The sequence below is a fragment of the Rhinoraja longicauda genome, chromosome 1, assembly GCF_053455715.1.
Source record: "Rhinoraja longicauda isolate Sanriku21f chromosome 1, sRhiLon1.1, whole genome shotgun sequence".
In the NCBI taxonomy this organism is placed as follows: domain Eukaryota; kingdom Metazoa; phylum Chordata; class Chondrichthyes; order Rajiformes; family Arhynchobatidae; genus Rhinoraja; species Rhinoraja longicauda.
The window spans coordinates 22,995,136-23,014,625 of record NC_135953.1 but is presented as its reverse complement, the minus strand read 5'-3'; the positions used below and the strand labels follow the sequence as shown (position 1 = coordinate 23,014,625).

The 19,490-nt window shown below is 43.3% G+C and overlaps 1 protein-coding gene across 4 annotated transcripts in view; it reads right to left on the bottom strand.

The window, feature by feature from the left end:
• The window catches only part of ctif (CBP80/20-dependent translation initiation factor), a 161,703-nt gene that overhangs the window by 17,008 nt on the left and 125,205 nt on the right, over positions 1–19,490 (bottom strand). For 3 of the 4 annotated variants that reach the window (XM_078418996.1, XM_078418908.1, XM_078419175.1), the window contains 3 exons: positions 17,343–17,820; positions 10,034–10,087; positions 2,884–3,183 (listed from right to left, as the gene is read on the bottom strand). In XM_078418996.1, the coding sequence (XP_078275122.1) occupies positions 2,884–3,183; positions 10,034–10,087; positions 17,343–17,820 (832 nt within the window). The remainder of the gene's footprint in view (positions 1–2,883; positions 3,184–10,033; positions 10,088–17,342; positions 17,821–19,490) is intronic. The other variant, XM_078419085.1, reaches the window with a different exon arrangement.

Sequence of the window (19,490 nt, the reverse complement as noted above, 5' to 3'; positions counted from 1 at the left end):
TACTCCTGCACCTATTATCTATTGAGGGATTACAGATTCACAGGGTTATACAGAATGGAAACAGGCCCTTCAGCTTCACTATGCAAGCAGACTATCAGTCAGTATTACTGCCACAGAAGAGCTGAAGGTCCTAATGAGTATGAAAGTAGACAAATCTCCTGGGCCGGATCAGATATATCCATGGTCACTGTGGGACGCTGGAGAGGAAATTGCAGGTGCCCTGACAGATTCACAAGTCGTCATTAAATACAAGTGAGGTGGTGGAAGATTGGAGGATGGCAAATGTTGTGCCTCTATTAAGAAGGGCTGCAGGGAATAGCCTGAGAACGACAGGCAGTGAGCTTAACATCTGTGGCCAGAAGGTTACTAGAGAGTATTCTGAGGGATAAGATATACATGCATTTAGATGGACAGGGGGTGATTAGTGATAGTCAGCATGGTTTTGTATGTGGGAGGTTGTGTCTCACGAATCTGATTGAGTTTTTTGAAGATGTGACCAAAGGGCAGAGCTGTGGATGTGGGAGATATGGATTTCAGCAAAGCATTCAACCAGGTTGAAGATTGCTTTTCCAACTCTTCATTGCTGTTTGTCATCTGTATCAATGATCGGATGAAAAAGTACATGACATTATTAGCAAGTTTGCAGATGACACAAATGTGGGTGGTATTATAGATACACAACATTTAAAAGGCATTTAGAAAGATACACGGATAGGAAAGGTTAGAGGGATTTAGGCCAAATGCGGGCAGATGGGACTGGCATAGATAGGGCATCTTAGTCTGCATGGGCAAGTTGAGCCAAAGGGCCTGTTTCCATGTTATATGTCTACTTTATAATTCTAACAACATCAAATGTTGCCTTGCTTTGTACCACCTAATAAATAAATAGCAACTGTTTACCTGAAGTATATCTAGCTAATACAGCACAAATTAGGCAGCAGGTCTGTGGAATGTCCGCTTACCTGTTGCCTGATTTGTGCTGCATTGCACATTCCTTGAAGCATTATAAAAAGTTTCCTTCATAGGTAGAAATTCCAAAATTGTGCATTGGGATTCCCAAATGTTTTCTGTGTGTTTTAAGGGTGAGAAAGAGCTAAAGTAACAAATAAGACGGATACACGGACAACACCATGCCACGTGACTTTGCAGTGATCTTGAAAAGACACTAATTAAATCTGCTGGCAATAGCAACAGCATTTGCACAAAATGGGGTTAAGCACAATAAGACAAAGCACCCAGAAAACCACCACAACCACAGAATTCACCAGTTCTTTTCCACTTTGACAAGACTTGACATTCACTAATAGAATCAATCGTCTTGTCCCCACAGTGTGACCTCTCTAGCATCATGCATGTTATTAAATGAGGTGGGAAGGGGAGTGCGTTGGATTTCTTTCTGCAGTCTACAAATTAACTGCCTGCTACCGCTGCTGCTCAGCAGGCATTAACATAGAAAATAGGTGCAGGAGTAGGCCATTCGGCCCTTCGAGCCTGCACCGCCATTCAATATGATCATGGCTGATCATCCAACTCAGTATCCCATACCTGCCTTCTCTCCATACCCCCTGATCCCTTTAGCCACAAGGGCCACATCTAACTCCCTCTTAAATATAGCCAATGAACTGGCCTCAACTACCTTCTGTGGCAGAGAATTCCACAGATTCACCACTCTCTGTGTGAAAAAAAACTTTCTCATCTCGGTCCTAAAAGACTTCCCCCTTATCCTTAAACTGTGACCCCTTGTTCTGGACTTCCCCAACATCGGGAACAATCTTCCTGCATCTAGCCTGTCCAACCCCTTAAGAATTTTGTAAGTTTCCATAAGATCCGCCCTCAATCTTCTAAATTCCAGCGAGTACAAGCCGAGTCTATCCAGTCTTTCTTCATATGAAAGTCCTGCCATTCCAGGAATCAATCTGGTGAACCTTCTCTGTATTCCCTCTATGGCAAGAATGTCTTTCCTCAGATTAGGAGACCAAAACTTTATGCAATACTCCAGGTGTGCTCTCACCAATGCCCTGTACAACTGCAGCAGAACCTCCCTGCTCCTATACTCAAATCCCCTCGCTATGAATGCCAACATACCATTCGCTTTCTTCACTGCCTGCTGCACCTGCATGCCTACTTTCAATGACTGGTGTACCACGACACCCAGGTCTCGTTGCATCTCCCCTTCTCCTAATCGGCCACCATTCAGGTAATAGTCTGCTTTCCTGTTCTTGCCACCAAAGTGGATAACCTCACATTTATCCAAACTTAACTGCATCTGCCATGCATTTGCCCACTCACTTAACCTATCCAAGTCACGTTGCAGCCTCCTAGCATCCTCCTCACAGCTAACACTGCCCCCCAGCTTCGTGTCATCCGCAAACTTGGAGATGTTGCATTCAATTCCCTCGTCCAAATCATTAATATATATTGTAAATAGCTGGGGTCCCAGCACTGAGCCTTGCGGTACCCCACTAGTCACTGCCTGCCATTCTGAAAAGGACCCGTTTACTCCTACTCTTTGCTTCCTGTCTGCCAGCCAGTTCTCTATCCACATTAAGAAAGAGGGGGAAAGCAAGGGATCTTTTGATCACCATTTGATGGGTTTATTGTAAAACTGTAGGAGGAAAAGCAGAATCTGTGCTTTTCTGGCATGTATATAGTTTGCTTCCTTGGTTATAGGAGGTGTTCGTTAAGTAATTATACTCATCATTGAAGTACATCTTGTGTTTTGACTTCCAGGTTTCTATTTATATTTATGAGATAGATAAAACTGTGCTGCCAATCAACCATTGAATTAGGTAGGTTAATGCAATCAGTAACACTGGTCATTTGAAGGATAAACATCAATTCCCCCAGGTTTTACCGTACACAAACCAACAAAACCATTTTTACCTGCAACATATTGAGAAGCAAGCTTCGGAATTTAGTTCCTTCCACCATGAAGAGAGACATTTTATCACACAATCTGGCTGCTGTCGAAGCAAAACTCCTGTCCGTTACGGCCTTGTAGTAAATGGTTTTAACTATCTCGTTCAGCATCTCCTCAGAGTTGGTTGAGTTTTGTGCCTCTTGCATGAATATTGAGAGGTTGAAGTCCACATTGCTACAGTTGTTCCTCATGCTGTTAAGGATTTCTATCAATTTGTCCATTTTGGTTTTCTGAGGGTTAGTCACGCTCAAGGAAATTTCATCCTGCAGCATTCAAAAAAAGAGTTCAACCCAAATTGAAGAGTTATTATCATTGTTTGCCTTTTATTCATTTAAGATTTAGTTAATATATTCTCTCAAGTCAAATGAGATCTAAACTGAACTGAACAAAGAAGGATGCAATTAACATAAAAAGACACATTCTAATCTAGGGACACCATATAATCAAGAGAAAGCTTTTGCCATGCTTAATTTTGTCTTGCCCTATTGAAACAATAGTTCCTGGAAGTAATTCAGATTAATTAAGAATTTAAAAGTTGTTACTGTATACTTATTAGGCAAGAAATGAAACTGATCAATTAGAAAATATCCTAAATGATTTGGGAACCAACATGTATTTTTTTAAATATACTTGTTAGTATTTTTCATAATGTCTACAATTGCAAGTTATGCTCAGTCTTGTAAATAACACAATTGGTCTCTGCAGAGTATCTACTGCAAGTGTTGAAACTGGTCATCTTGTTGTCTAAACCATTCTAGCTGCAAACTGAATTATTAAACTGCACCATGATCATTCATTATACTTCCATTTCACACAATCTAATGTCAAAGATCAAATACTTCAGGAACCATTTTTGTGCAGATTAGCAAATAACTGCAATGAAAATTGGATTGACTGTGACAGTGACATGATCTCCTAAGGCTATGTCCAAAGGCACATGTGCAAGGCTGTATTTGAGGTCTTGTGTCACAGATCTCGGTGGGTACTGCACCTTGGTGAAACCCAATCTGTGTAGATATTACTCCTCAGGGAAATGCAGGTATGACAATGAGTGCCTGTCAGTTCAGAATGGACAAGAGCTGTGAAGAAGTTTCCTACGATAGTTCCTCCCAAGTCACCCTGGTGGCTGCCCGTCATGTCTTTGATGTACAAGGTTCACCTCCATGTCGTCTAGCGTTGTTAGTTGTCGAGAAATCGCCACCGTAAGTCAGTCTGAATGCAGAAATGTTATTGAAATTGCAAGGAACGCTCAGTCTTAAGTGAAATGACATGTGTAAGTGATTCTGCAGAAAGCTGTGGGGCAGCCTACTAAGGAATGCAGTAATAGGGGCAGCCTTGTGATGAAACAGCACAGTTTCAGGATAGAGTTAGTAAAAGCTGGTTCTGGGAGTAAACAATATCTGTCATGTTTTGGACCAGCGAGGTTGAAAATGACATTGGAAACAAATATTGTCTGTTGCAGTAATATTTATATTGTTAGCACAGTTTTAAACTGAAATTATGTTTCTCCAAACCAATGAAAATGCTGCTAGAAAGTTGGAAGTAAAATTTAGATCAGTACGAAGTGAACTGAAAATTGCCACAACTGTGCTCCACTCTTGGTTTCTACAGAATATTTTCAGAATCTATATATGAAAATCATATGCCACAAAATGGCTGTAAAGGTTGTGACAAAAGCAGGTGACTCACAGGTAGTGGCAGTTTAAAAAGAGTGCCAAGTGTTATACTTGCGAGGAGCACAGAGGAAGGCAGGTTAGGAGTGTGTGCAGTGATAGGCTGAGCAATTAAATTAGAAGATTAGTAAATTGGCCAGTTAGTCAATTTAGCAACTGACATAAGCAAGGCTTGCTCAAGGCAGTGTGGTGGTCCTGTTGAGGGAAGTGTCCTGTGAGATAAGCGCGAGTCTCTGACTGTGAGGGTGAGGCGCAAGAAGGCAATGCCAAGCAAGCTGATTCAGTGTGATGCTTGCAGGATGTGGGAGTTCAGGGACACTGCTCGTGCGTCTGGCTGCTGCAAATGTGAGAAGTGTATCCAGGTTCAGCTCCTGAAGGGTCGTTTTGGGGAACTGGAGAAGCAAGTGGATTACCTTGGGTCTGTCCGAGAACCCGAGTCGTTCCTGGACAAGTCCTACAGTGAGATTGTTACACCGAAGGTACTGGAAGAGAGAAGATGGATGATGGTGAGAAAGGGAAGGAAACTTGGAGTGCAAGGGACCCTGGGTGTTGTGCCTCTTGAGAACAGGTTCACCCACTTGGAAGCTGTCGGGGAAGAAGACATTGCCACATTGAGCGGCAGACTGGATTACAAAGCAAAACGTGCTGTTGAGCCAAAACCAAAGAGGCCGACGTCAGGCAACGGTGTGGTAGTAGGAGACTCCATTGTGAGGTACGGACAGAGGTTTCTGTGGCAACAGGCCGGATTCGAGGATGGTGTGCTGCCACCCTGGTGCCAGGACCCAGGATGTCACGGACAGAGGGCAGAAAATCCTCAAAGGGTAAAGGTGAACAGCCGGAAGTGGTAGTGCATGTTGGCACAAACGATGTCGGAAAGAAGGGGATGAATATTCTGCAGCGTGACTTTAGAGAGCTTGGAAAAATGCTGAAAAGCAGGACCTCCAGGGTGGTTATCTCCGGTTTGCTTCCAGTTCCTCGTGCTGGTGAGAGCACGAACAGGGAGATACAGGACCTGAATGTGTGGCTGAGGAGCTGGTGCAAAGGGCAGGGATTTAGATTCTTAGACCACTGGGCTCTGTTTTGGGGTAAGGGTGAATTGTACAAAAGGGACAGGTTGCACCTTAACAGGTGGGGGACCAGCATTCTGGCAGGCAGATTTGCCACTGCTACATGAGCGGGTTTAAACTAAATAAAGGGGGGGGGGGGGGGGGGGTCAAATGGGATAGTCGAGGATGGAGTTAAAGGGAAAGAGAGTAAATGGATAGATAATGACCCCAGAATTAACGGGAACGAAAGCTTACAAAGGGAAAGGAGAGTATGGCTAAGTGTAATAGGAATCGATGGGAAAGGTGAGATGAGTAAGGAATTAAAAGTATTGTATATGAATGCACAAAGTATAAGAAGTAAAGTAGATGAGCTTGCGACTCAGTTAGAGATTGGTAGGTATGACTTTGGGGGAATTACAGAGACGTGACTGCAGGAGGATTGGGCCTGGGAACTTAATATTCAGGGTTATACGTCCTATAGAAAGGACAGGCAGGTGGGCAAAGGAGGTGGGGTAGCTCTGTTGGTGACGGACGAAATTCAGTCCCTTGCGAGGGGTGACATAGGGACTGACGAGGTAGAGTCTGTGGATAGAGTTGAGGAATTGTAAAGGTGAGAAGACACTAATTGGAGTTATCTAAAGACCCCCAAATAGTAGCCCGGATGTAGGGTGTAAGTTGCAGCAGGAGTTGACAACTGGCATGTAACCAAGGTAATGCCACTGTGGTGATGGGGGAATTTCAATATGCAGGTCGACTGGGAAAATCAGGTTGGTTCTGGACCCCAAGAAAGAGTTTGTAGAATGCCTCCGAGGTGGATTCTTAGAGCAACTTGTACTGGAGCCTACCAGAGAAAAGGCAATTCTGGATTTAGTGTTGTCCAATGAACCAGATTTGATAAGGGAACTCAAGGTAAAGGAACCACTTGGAGGTAGTGATCATAATATGATTGGTTTTAATCTGCAATTTGAGAGGGAGAAGGTTAAATTGGAAGTGTCAGTGTTGCAGTTAAACAAAGGGGACTATGAAGGCATGAGAGAGGAGCTGGCCGACTGGAAAGGGATCCTAGCAGGAATGATGGTGGAACAGCAATGGCAGGAATTTCTGGGCATAATCCGGAAGATGCAGGATCATTTCATTCCAAAGAGAAAGGAAGATTCTAAGGTGAGTAGGAGGCAACCATGGCTGCAAAGTTAGGGATGGAATAACACTAAAAGAAAAGATGTATAACACAGCAAAGAGTAGTGGGAAACCAGAGGATTGGGAAACTTTCAAAGGACAAAACGGGCAATACGGGCTGAAAAGATGAAGTACGAGGGGAAGCTGGCCAAGAATATAAAGGTCAGTAAAAGCTTCTTCAGGTATGTTAAGAGAAAAAGAGTAGCAAAGCCAAATGTGGGTCCCTTGAAGGCAGACACGGGTGAAATTATTATGAGTAACAAGGAAATGGCAGAAGAGTTGAACAGGTACTTCGGATCTGTCTTCACTCAGGAAGACAAACAATCTCCCAGATGTACTAGAGGACAGAGGATCTAGGGGGTTAGAGGAACTGAAAGAAATTTGCATTAGGTGAGAAATATTGGGTAGACTGAAGGGACTGAAGGTTGATAAATCCCCAGGGCCTGATGGTCTGCATTCCAGGGTACCCAGGGAGGTGGCTCTAGAAATAGTGGACGCATTGGTGATCATTTTCCAATGTTCAATGGATTCAGGATCAGTTCCTGTGGATTGGAGGATAGCTAATGTTATCCCACTTTTCAAGAAGGGAGGGAGAGAGAAAACGGGGAATTACAGACCAGTTAGCCTGACATCAGTGGTGGGGAAGATGCTGGAGTCAATTATTAAAGAGGTAATAACGGTGCATTTTGATAGCAGTAAAAGGATAAGTCCAAGTCAGCATGGATTTATGATAGGGAAATCATGCTTAACTAATCTTCTGGAATTTTTTGAGGATGTGATAAATAAAATGGATGAAGGGGAGCCAGTGGATGTAGTGTATCTAGACTTTCAGAAAGCCTTTGATAAGGTCCCACATGGGAGATTGGTGAGTAAAATTGGAGCACATGGTATTGAGGGTAGGGTGTTGACATGGATAGAGAATTGGTTGGCAGACAGGAAGCAAAGAGTAGAAGTAAACGGGTCCTTTTCAGAATGGCCGGCAGTGGCGAGTGGAGTACCGCAAGGCTTGGTGTTGGGGCCACAACTGTTTACTATATATATTAATGATTTGGATGAAGGAATTAGAAGTAACACGAGCAAGTTTGCAGATGACACAAAGCTGGGTGGCAGTGTGAACTGCAAAGAGGATGTTAGGAGGTTGCAGGGTGACGTGGACAGGTTGAGTGAGTGGGCAGATGGGTGGCAGATGCAGTATAATATAGATAAATGTGAAGTTATCCACTTTGGCAGCAAAATCAAGGATGCAGATTATTATCTCAATGGTGTCAGGTTAGTAAGGGGAAGTGCAACGAGACCTGGGTGTCCTTGTACACCAGTCACTGAAAGTTGGTGTGCAGGTACAGCAGGCAGTGAAGAAAGCTAATGGCATGTTGGCCTTCATAACAAGATGATTTCAGTATAGGAGTAAAGAGGTTCTTCTGCAGTTGTATAGGCCCTGGTAAGACCACATCTGGAGTATTGTGTACAGTTTTGGTCTCCTAATTTGAGGAAGGACGTCCTTGTAATTGAGGCAGTGCAGCGAAGGTTAACAAGATTGATCCCTGGGATGGTGGGACTGTCGTATGAGGAAAGATTGAAAAGACTAGGCTTGTATTCACTGGAGTTTAGAAGGATGAGAGGAGATCTTGTAGAGACATATAAAATTATAAAAGGACTGGACAAGCTAGATGCAGGAAAAATGTTCCCAATGTTGGGGGGGGGGGGGTCCAGAACCAGGGGCCATGGTCTTAGAATAAAGGGGAAGCCATTTAAAACTGAGATGAGAAGGAACTTTTTCACCCAGAGAGTTGTGAATTTGTGGAATTCTCTGCCACAGAGGGCAGTGGAGGCCAAATCACTGGATGAATATCTGGGGGCTAGTGGAATCAAGGGATATGGGGAGAAGTTGGGGAGAAGTTGGGCACAGGTCACTGATTGTGAATGATCAGCCTTGATCACAATGAATGGCGGTGCTGGCTTGAAGGGCCGAATGGCCTCCTCCTGCACCTGTTTTCTATGTTTCTAAAATATATGGTTTGATTCGCTCGAAGAAAAGATTTCATTAGCATTCTAGAAAACTGGTTGCAAAGTGACCAAGGTTAGAAACTACTTATTCCAGAATAGTTAAATCTTTTGAATAATTAGCCACAATTTTAAAAAAAAGAAAAAAGAATGGGACCTTAATAATAAAGAATGGGATGAAGACAGATTCTGTGCAAAGATGTATAACTAGTTTGGATGTGTGCAATGTGCAAGTGCCTTGGCAGTAATTATGGTGCTGGACAAGATATAAATCAGGAGGTGCATACAGCAAGAGCTAGGCAACAATCACAGGGAACAGTATTGTCCACACAGACTGAGTGAACTAAAGTTGCAGCAACTGTGGAGGTTGAGTAATATTGAGGAAGCAACAATGGGATATGCTTAGATCAGAATTTTGCAACTATATATGGTTTAATAATCATCTTTGAACAAAGGAAATTCCGGGACAAAATGACCTGAACATGATAGAACTCTGTTCTAAGTTGACTTATGATTTAGTGAAGTCTCAGACTTGGGTTTTAAATCAAGTTCTAAAAAGGTACAGAATTGGCTAATGTAAATTGGTAGATTAAAAGATATGACAGTAGATAAGCAATGGCAAATATTTAAATAAATAATTGATAATTTGCAAAGAATGCGCTTTCCCTTAAGAAATAAAAATTACACATGCAAACACAGTCCTGAGGCTAACAGGAGCAATTACAAAATAGAATTAGAAGCTTAAACAAGACAGCTTATTGTGCTGCTAAAAAAGATAACAAGAATGAAAATTGAAAAGATTTGAGAATTCAGCAATGGAAAACCATAAATTAGTGAGAAAGAAAATAGAATGAGATCAGCAAGATATAAAAGCAGATTGTAAAAGCTTCTAATATATGTGAAAAGGGAAGGGGCCAGCAAAAGTTAATGCATTTCCTTACACACAGACAGGCCAAAGTACATTGGGGTACGAGAAAACTGCATAACCATTAAGCAAATACTGGGAAATGTCAGCATTCAGAACAAAATGGGTGTATTACACATTGATAACAAAGGTAACATGCAGGTTCAGCAAGCAATTGGGAAACCAAGTAGTGTTTAGGATTAGAAAATAAGAGTAAAGTCTTACTGCAATTACTATATAGGGTTTTGGTGACATCACACCTAGAGTACAATGTATAGTTCTAGTCTCCTTACCCAAGGAAGGATGTACTTGCCTTAGAAGGAGTGCAATTGTTCGCTAGACTGACTCCTGGGATGAGGGGGTTGTCCTATGAGGAGAGATTGAGTAGGATCAGCCTGTACTGTCTGAAGATTGCGAGCATGAGAGACGAGAGACTTTATTGCAACACATAAAATTCTGACGGGCACTTGCTGTGGGGATGGCACTCCAGCTGTGGAATCTAGAGTTAGAAGTCTCAGTACTAGGGAAGCTTCAGTGTTGGAGAAGGTGCTTCAAAGCAGAAGGGTGGGTGGAGGGCTTGGGCGGGAGCTTTCTGGCAGTGAAGTTCTATTACAACATTCCACGGTATCGTACATTATATTACAGACCCGCACACTGCAGGGAGAGATCTTTCCCCAAATACTGATTTGACAGAGGTGTTGGCAGGTCATAGGAGAGGTGGAATGAAGGAATGGTGATTGAGAATGGCCAGGGATGGGGTAGACAGGGAGAGGATTGGGGGTATCAGGAATGTTGGTGGAACGGAACATCAAACTCTGGGGAATAAAAGGCAAATTGGGATTCGATTGGGTTTCCAAACCGCTTTTGATTGACACTGAAGCAGACTAATATTTTCCAGTCAAGGCCCAATTCTGTGCAGAATAGTTTACACCATTTGTGAGCCTTGAATGCATAAATGGCATAAATGACATCAAAACATGCACTGCATATTGTTTGATGACACTACACATCATGTGCATAGAGAACAATCCATGTCAATTTTGCAGAAGTGCACCACTTGTACATATAATAACCACCTTCATTTTGTGTTTAGGTTATTAAATAAAATTCACCTTGAATAACACAAAAATGTTGCAGTCTACAAGAGCTTACTTTTATTTTGACTGCAAAGGCAAGATTCTTAACTCAAAGGACGAATCTTTGCAATTCTCCACTTCAGAGAGCTGAAGGTGCTTAGTTTAGTAAATTCAAGACAGCAATAGATACTTGGAATGGATAAGGTTACTGAAGATTGTAGGAATAAGTCAGGAAGGTGGGCTTGATATAGAAAGTTGGCCTAACCCCACTAATATTTTGTTGCTGTTAAAAATGTTGCTGTTAACAATTTTATGATAAATATCACTTTATAGGTGGCTATATCTTTATAGCCCTCTAAGGAAATCAAACAAACTGAAATTAGTAATTGTCTACAATATATTTTGTAGGTTCAGTACTCTGTTGGCAACGGTGGAAGTGAAGATGGTGGAGGACATTCAAACTTTATCCTCAATGTATCGTTGATCACTATGGTTACATTTTAATTTACATTTCTTGTTTACATCAATCTAACTTGTAATTAATTGAAATCTTTATAGAGCTGAAAATAAATTAATTTCTTCACAAATCCAAGCTCTTATAATTTGAAGTCAGCTTTTCAATATATTTATATCCTTTATGGAGGTTGTGCAAGCAAGGCATGCATTTCAGAATGCAAATCAATAACATTTGTTTTGACTTTCAGCTCAAACCTCTCCTGTTACAACCCTACTTGTCTTATTAATAACTCTGAGAGCAACTATTTGCTTGTGGAATATTATCAATCTTGTACATTGTTATTGTTACTGCTTCATTAATGCATTACAGTATTATCCACATTCTATTTGTAAATCTACACATGTAAAGTTCTCTAAGGATTATCAATCATCTTATTGGTTACTACCTATCAATTCAGTAATCCCATTATTGATGAAAGTTTATAGCATGAGGCTACACAGCCTTGTATGCTGGTTGATTACATGAAATAGACATGTTTAGCTCCATGCTCACTCTCGTAATCTTGTTCATTTTCTCATCTGTAATAACCTGTCCAAACCCCTTTTAAAGTTAGACACAAACTGCGGGTCAGGTAGTCTGGAGAACATGGATAGGTGATATTTGGGATCGGGACACTTCTTCAGACTGATTGCAGTGGGGGGGAAGGGAAGAGGCGAGAAACCTGGAAGGGAGTTGGGGTCAGGACAAAGCATGGCAGGTGTTAGGTGGATGCAGGCACGGTAGCGCAGCGGTAGAGTTGCTGCTTTACAGCGAATGCAGCGCCGGAGACTCAGGTTCGATCCTGACTACGGGTGCTGCACTGTAAGGAGTTTGTACGTTCTCCCCGTGACCTGCGTGGGTTTTCTCCGAGATCTTCGGTTTCCTCCCACACTCCAAAGACGTACAGGTATGTAGGTTAATTGGCTGGGTAAATGTAAAAATTGTCCCTAGTGGGTGTAGGATAGTGTTAATGTGCGGGGATCGCTGGGCGGCACGGACTTGGTGGGCCGAAAAGGCCTGTTTCCGGCTGTATATATATGATATGATATGATATGATGATAGGTGAGTGGTGTTTGATGGATTGGACAAAGATCAGATGTGAAAAGACAATGTTTTGAGATAAGAAAATAAGGAGAGAAGAGGAGGAAAATGTGAAGCCAGAGAAAGGATTATGGGTGGAAAGGGACAAGAGGACGAGGAAAGGCCGGTGGAATTATGCGAGAAATAGGTGCGTATCCAGGTGGGGCACTGGGAAGGGAAAGTGGGGGAAAAAAAAGTTGGGACAGATGTCGGTTGTTAGTTAACTAAAAATTGGAGAATTCAATATTCATATTATTGGGTTGTAAGCTACCGAAACAGAATACGAGGTGCTGCTCCTCCAGTTTGCCAGTGGACTGCCGTCACCCAATGGAGAAGACCAATGACAGAAAGAAAAGTATGGGGATGGGAAGGGGAGTTAAAATGGTTGGCAATTGGGAGATCCAGTATATGAAACGTTCTCACCTGGAAGGGCTGCTGTATACGAGGGAAGAGGGGCAGATGTTACATCTCCTGCAATATGGGGGGAAAACCACGTTTCCTAAAGAAAGAGTATCTACGATATCCTAGATTGGAAAGCTCCATCTTGGGAGCTGATTGAGAGTAGGGGAGGCAGTGTGAGAGGAGGTGTGTCTAGATAATTGTGAGAGCCTGTGGTTTTATAGTAGATGTCAGTCGATAGTCTGTCCATGTGATGGTGACAGAGAGATGGAGAAAGGGAAGGGAGGTATCATAGATAGTCCAATTGAATTTAAGGGCAATCAGTCCTAAGGGTTCTGATGCAAAATGTTGTCTATCCATGTCTTCCAGAGATTCTGCCTGACCACCTGAATTACTCCAGCACTTTTTGGGTCTGTTTTTGTAAACTAGCATCTGCACTTCATTGTGCTTCCTTTTTAAAGTTAGTTGTGGGAGAATCTTCCACGGCCTTTTCAAGTAGAGCATTATGATTCTTAAACTCTGAGTGGAGATATATTAAGCAAACACTTTGCTGAACGCCATTATTAATGTGGGTGAAAAGCCGCGGCAACAAAACTGAATACTCTCACGTTTCTAGTTATTTCTCCTCAGCGCAGACATAGGTAAAACTGTTTAGTTAATTCATTTAGATTTAAGCTGAACTGTATTGATATCCATTGCAATCAAATCCCATTCATTCTTTTATTTTAAACATGAGCCTTAACCTTCCCAACACATTCATGTAAAAGACTTTGTCAAATACTGTTTGAAAATTTCATTCATTTATGATAGTTACAAAAATAGTTTTAGATCATGATAAGAACAATAAATATTTCAATTCATCTTTATAGCTCAACATTACTTAGTTTCTATTTTTTTTAAATGCTGGCGATAGTCAACAAGCCAGGCAGCATCTGAAGAGAGAAACAGGGTCAACATCTAATGTCAATGACAGAGTGGCAGAACTGGGTAAAGTCAAATAATGGGCAAACTTTAAATTGGAAAGAGGGAATGGCAATGAGAACAAAAGAGATATCAATGATAGGGTGGAGACCAAGAGAAAATCGATTCAACACATTTGTGCCTGCTAAAGGTGAAGGTTTGCTAATGGCAAGAAGCAGCATAAATTAGGAGAGAACAGAGGAAAAATAAATAAAAACATGCTGAAACTGAGTAGAGAACACAACAGTTGGTGGTAATTTGAAGTAAAGGAAAATGCTGGAAAAGCTCAACATGTTGGGCAGCATCTGTGGAGAAAGAAAAGCAGTGTTATATCTGACGAATTGTGTAGGGCGGAACTGCAGATGCTGGTTGAAACAGAGGATGGACAGAAAATGCTGGAGTAACTCAGTGGGACAGGCAGCTTTTGAATGGGTCGAGATCCTTCTTCAGACTGAGAATCGGGGAGAGGGAGGGGGATATACAGAGATAAGGAAGTATAAGATGTGAGAACGAGACAATAAAGGGGGTGGAGATCAAGGAAAATGTAGAATAGATCATTTTGTTAGCAAGGAGACGGTAAAAACAAAGCAAACAGAAAATGTAATCAGGGACAGTCAGACTGGTCAGAGAACTGGGAAGGGGGAGAGAGGGAAAACGAGGGTTACTAGAAGTTAGAAAAGTCAATATTCACACCATTGGGGTGCAAGCTACCCAAGCAAAATGTGAGGTGCTGTTCCTCCAATTTGCGTTTGGCCTCACTCTGACCATGGAGGAGGCCAGGACAGAAAGGTCAGTGTGGGTAGACACAAATGCTGGAGTAACTCAGCGGGACAGGCAGCATCTCTGGAGAGAAGGAATGGATGACGTTTTGGGTTGAGACCCTTCTTCAGACTGATGTCAGGGGAGGGGGCGGGACAAAGATAGAATGTAATCAGCGACAGTAAGACTGGTGGAAGAACTGGGAAAGGGGAGAGGATAGAGAGGGAAAGCAAGAGTTATTTGAAGTTAGAGAAGTCAATGTTCATACTGCTGGGGTGTAAACTACCCAAGCAAAATATGAGGTGCTGTTCCTCCATTTTGCGCTGGGCCTCATTCTGACAATGGAGGAGGCCCAGGACAGAAAGGTCAGATTGGGAATGGGAGGGGGAATTGAAGTGCTGAGGAACCGAGAGGTAGGTAGATTAAGGCGGACTGAGCGGATGTGTAGGTTAAGGCGGACTGAGCGAACGTGTTCAGCGAAACGATCGCCAAGCCTGCGCTTGGTCTCGCCGATGTAGAGAAGTTGACACCTAGAACAGCGGATACAATAGATGAGGTTGGAGGAGGTGTAAGTGAAGCTCTGCTTCACCTGGAAAGACTGTTTGGGTCCTTGGATGGAGTCGAGGGGGGAGGTAAAGGGACAGGTGTTGCATCTCCTGCGGTTGCAGGCAAAAGTACCTGGTGGTTTGGGTGGGAAGGGACGAGTTGTCCAAGGAGTTTCGGAGGGAACAGTCTCTGCGAAAAGCAGAGAGGGGAGGAGATGGGAAGAGGTGCCCAGTAGTGGGATCACGTTGGAGGTGGCAAAAATGTTGGAGGGTTATATGCTGAAGATGGTCAGTGTGGGAATGGGAATATATGGTTTGGCAACCCGGAGATCAGATTGGTCCAGGCGAACTGAGGGAAGGTGTTCAGCGAAACAATTGCCCCGTCTACGTTTGCAGTTTGCAGTTCCAGATCAACATTCTCCATTTAATTTTTTTATTAAGTGAATGATATTTCAAATTAACATAATAGCAAAGTAGAGGTCTCCTCTTGAAATGCGTAGGAACTACAGATGCTGGTTTAAACCGTAGATACAAAAAGCAGGAGTAACTCCATGGGGCAGACAGGTTCTCTGGGGGAAAAGGGACAGGTGTTGTCTCGGGGCGCGACCCTTTTTCAGCCTGTCAGGGGAAAGGGAAACGAGGGACATAGACGGTGATGTAGAGAGATATAGAGCAAATTAATGAAAGATATGCAAAAAAAGTAACAATGATAAAGGAAACCGGCCATTGTTAGCTGTGGGCTAGGTGAAAATGAGTTACAGACAATGAGACTCAACAAGATGACTTTGAAGCAAGTACGGTGACTAGGGTGGCGAAGGAACGTAGAGAGAGGAGATGCAAGGGTTACTTGAAGTTAAGAGAAATCTATATTCATTCCGCCTGTTCCTGTCCCACTGAAATCATTTCCACGTACTCCATCCTATCACCCCTCCCCCAGTCCAATCCCTCCCAACCAACGTCCAAGATACCTCATAGGCCCTTCATCTCTTCAATTACTTCTGTTTACCAGGCCCCCTCCCCTTCATCTTTACTATGGACACTCAGTCACTCTACACAATCATCCCTCACCAGGAAGGCCTTAAATCCCTCAGTTTCTTCCTCAAGCACAGAACCAGTCATTTTTCCTCTAACGCTCCTTCGCGTAGCGGAGCTGGTCCTCAGTCTGAACAACTTCTCTCAACTCCTCCCAGTTCCTCCAAATCTAAATTTTATCCCCCAACTCCTAATTCCTTCGTCTACGCTGCCTCTGCACCCAAGATGAGGTGTTCCTCACCAGGACAGGACATCTATGTCCTCATTCTTTAGGGACCAAGGATTCCCCTCTATCATCATAGATGAGGCCTTCACGAGGGTCTCATCGGTACCCTGCAGCTCTGCCCTTGTTCCCCCTAGTCCTTACATTTCACTCCATCAGCCGTCACCTACAACATCTGACATTTTCGTCACCTCCAATAGGATCCCACCACTAGTCGCATCTCCCCATCTCCACCCTATTTCTGCCTTCTGCAGAGACGGTTCCCTCTACAACTACCTGGTCAACTCATCCCTTCCCATCCAAACCACCTACTCCCCAGGTACCTCCCCCTACAACCGCAGGAGATGCAACACCTGTCCCTATACCTCCTCCCTCAACTGTCCAGGGACCCCAACAAACCTTTCAGGTTAGGCAGAGGTTCATTTGCACCTCCTCCAATCTCATTTACTGTATCCGTTGTTCAAAGTGTGGATTCTTATACATCGGCGAGATCAAATGTAGATTGGGCAATTGTTTTGCTGACCGCCTTTGCTCAGTTTGCCTGGACCAACCTGATCTCCCGGTTGCCAAACACATTAATTCCCCTTCCCACACTGACCTTTCTGTCCTGGCCTCCCCCATAGTCAGAGTGAGGCTAAATGCAAACTGGAGGAACAGCACGTCTTATTTCGCTTGGGCAGTTTACAACCCAGCGGTATATTGATTTCTCTAACGTCAAGTAACCCTTGCATGCCTTCTCTCTCCGTCCCCCCCACCCCCCCCAACTCAAGTCGTTGTACTAGTTTCAAAGTCATCTTGTTGAGTCTCATTGTCTGTAACTCGTTTTCACCTAGCCCACAGCTAACAATGGCCTGCTTTCTTTTTCATCGTTACTTTTTTGCAATGAACTCAACAAGAAGGGTCTCGACCTGAAAAGTCACATATTCCTTTTCTCTGCAGATGCTCTCTGGCCCGCTGTGTTACTCCAGCTTTTTGTGTCTATCTTCGGTCTCCTCTTGAGATTCTTTTGTCAAAGAGGGTATGAGAGATGTCGGAACGAAAGAAAATAGTACCTTCTCTGTGAGCCGTCTTTTCAGCCTATCTTTGGAAGATTCCAATAAATTAACTTTAGGTTGATCCACCTGCCGTTCTGAAATGCTGTCCTTCCGTTTTGTCTCAGAGTTCCGGAGGTTCTGTGTCGTTGGACTGCTGGATGGATCAGCAGGCCTCTGGAGCTCCTCTGTTGTTTGGCCAGAACTTTTTGAGGGATCATCGCCTTGGACGTTATTGCTGTCTTTGGCATTCCTGTTCGACTCTTTGTCGTTGGAAGAATGTTTCTGGTTATGCTGCCATCGGCGCTGCTGGCTGTAGCCGTGGTTCTGCGGGCCCTGCTTTCCTGCTGCGTGTGGCGCCGGAGGCTGGTATTGTCTCGAGTGATCCCGGTTGTGCTTTGGGTTGCCTGGCTGGTGCTCCCCATGTTGCTGCTGTTGCTGCTGCTGCTGCTGCTGCTGCTGCTGAGCCTTGTTTCCTCCTGGAGTCCTCTGTTGTCTCCTACAAATAAAGACAACGTCCGATAACAAGGATGTGTTCACAAGATAGAACAAACTTGTAAGCTTCTGCTGCTCTTCCAGGCCAAGCACAACTTTCCATCCTTACAATGCACAACACTCTTCTTAAAGATGGAGCATCTTGGATAAACTCTGCTAAAAGTGGCAAATTTGTACTTATAACTTTTATTAAGTAGAACATTTAAATGTTTTTTTAAGTGCAGCAACAGAGTAATATATTGGGGGGATGGAACTGATCCACATGGAGCAGTTTTTATATCAAGCCTGTGTTAAATTCATTGAGGTTAAATTGGGGACCTTTGAGGCAATATTCTCAATGAAGCAATAGACTTGTTATAAATAAAAACAGAAAATGGTGGAAAATCAGCGGGGGAGGTGACATTTGTGCAGAAAGAAACAATGTTTTAAGTTGATGGACTTGCATAAAAATTGAGAAAAGTTTGAGATTAAAAATAGTTGAGGTTAGAATCATGGCAGTAAACAGGTTAAGATAGCCTTCTTTATTGTAAACCATATAACCTATTTGGTATTATTTGCAAATTTACTAACCAGTCTAACTATATTGCAATCCAAGTTAACAGAGATGACAACCCAAGTCGCTCTGCGGCACACTACTCCGATCACAGGCCTCCAATCTGATAAACAACCTTCTACCCGCTAACTCCTTCCCCCAGACAGTTTTGTATTCAGCGGCTATCTCACCCTGTATACAATAGACAATAGGTGCAGGAGTAGGCCATTCGGCCCTTCGAGCCAGCACCGCCATTCAATGTGATCATGGCTGATCATCCACAATCAGTACCCCGTTCCTGCCTTCTCCCCATACCCCCGACTCCGCTATCTTTAAGAGCTCTATCTAGCTCTCTCTTGAATGCATTCAGAGAATTGGCCTCCACTGCCTTCTGAGGCAGAGAATTCCACAGATTCCCAACTGAGTGAAAAAGTTTTTCCTTATCTCTGTTCTAAATGGCCTACCCCTTATTCTTAAACCGTGGCCCCTGGTTAATAATCTTATGTTTCAATAAGATCCCCTCTCATCCTTCTAAATTCCAGTGTATACAAGCCCAGTCGTTCCAGTCTTTCAATATACAACAGTCCCGCCATTCCAGGAATTAACCTAGTGAATCTACGCTACACAGCCTCAATAGCAAGAATGTCCTTCCTCAAATTGCAAATGTATTTGAAGGGGGGAGGCAAGGGTGCACCAAAGAATTGTGAGGGAAAGGAACTTTTACCCATATGTGGATGGAGTGGAGGAACAGGGAAATGAACGTTTTCATTGCACATGTAGAGACGAGGCTGAGTGATGTTATCTGAGTAGCAATGGTATGGATAGGGCTGATGAGTGAATAGAGGCCAGGAGGTTGGCTTTGAGGAGTTTGTGGGATTGCAAATTGGGAGGTAAGTTGGGGTGAGAAGGAGGGCTGTAAGTTTAATGCAACATGGGGACCAGGATTTAGGAAAGTATTTAATTTGCCTGTAGGTCTCCTGGGCTAACGCTGTGGTATCGGAACCTAGTTGAAGGGAATAGCCTTGCATTAATCCACGTTACACTGCAGCTGCCCTATAATTCCCCACTCCCTCAACCTGTCCCAATAACCAAGACCTTCTCTGTCTTCTCAAGACTCACCTGTTACTCAGCTTTTTATTGTG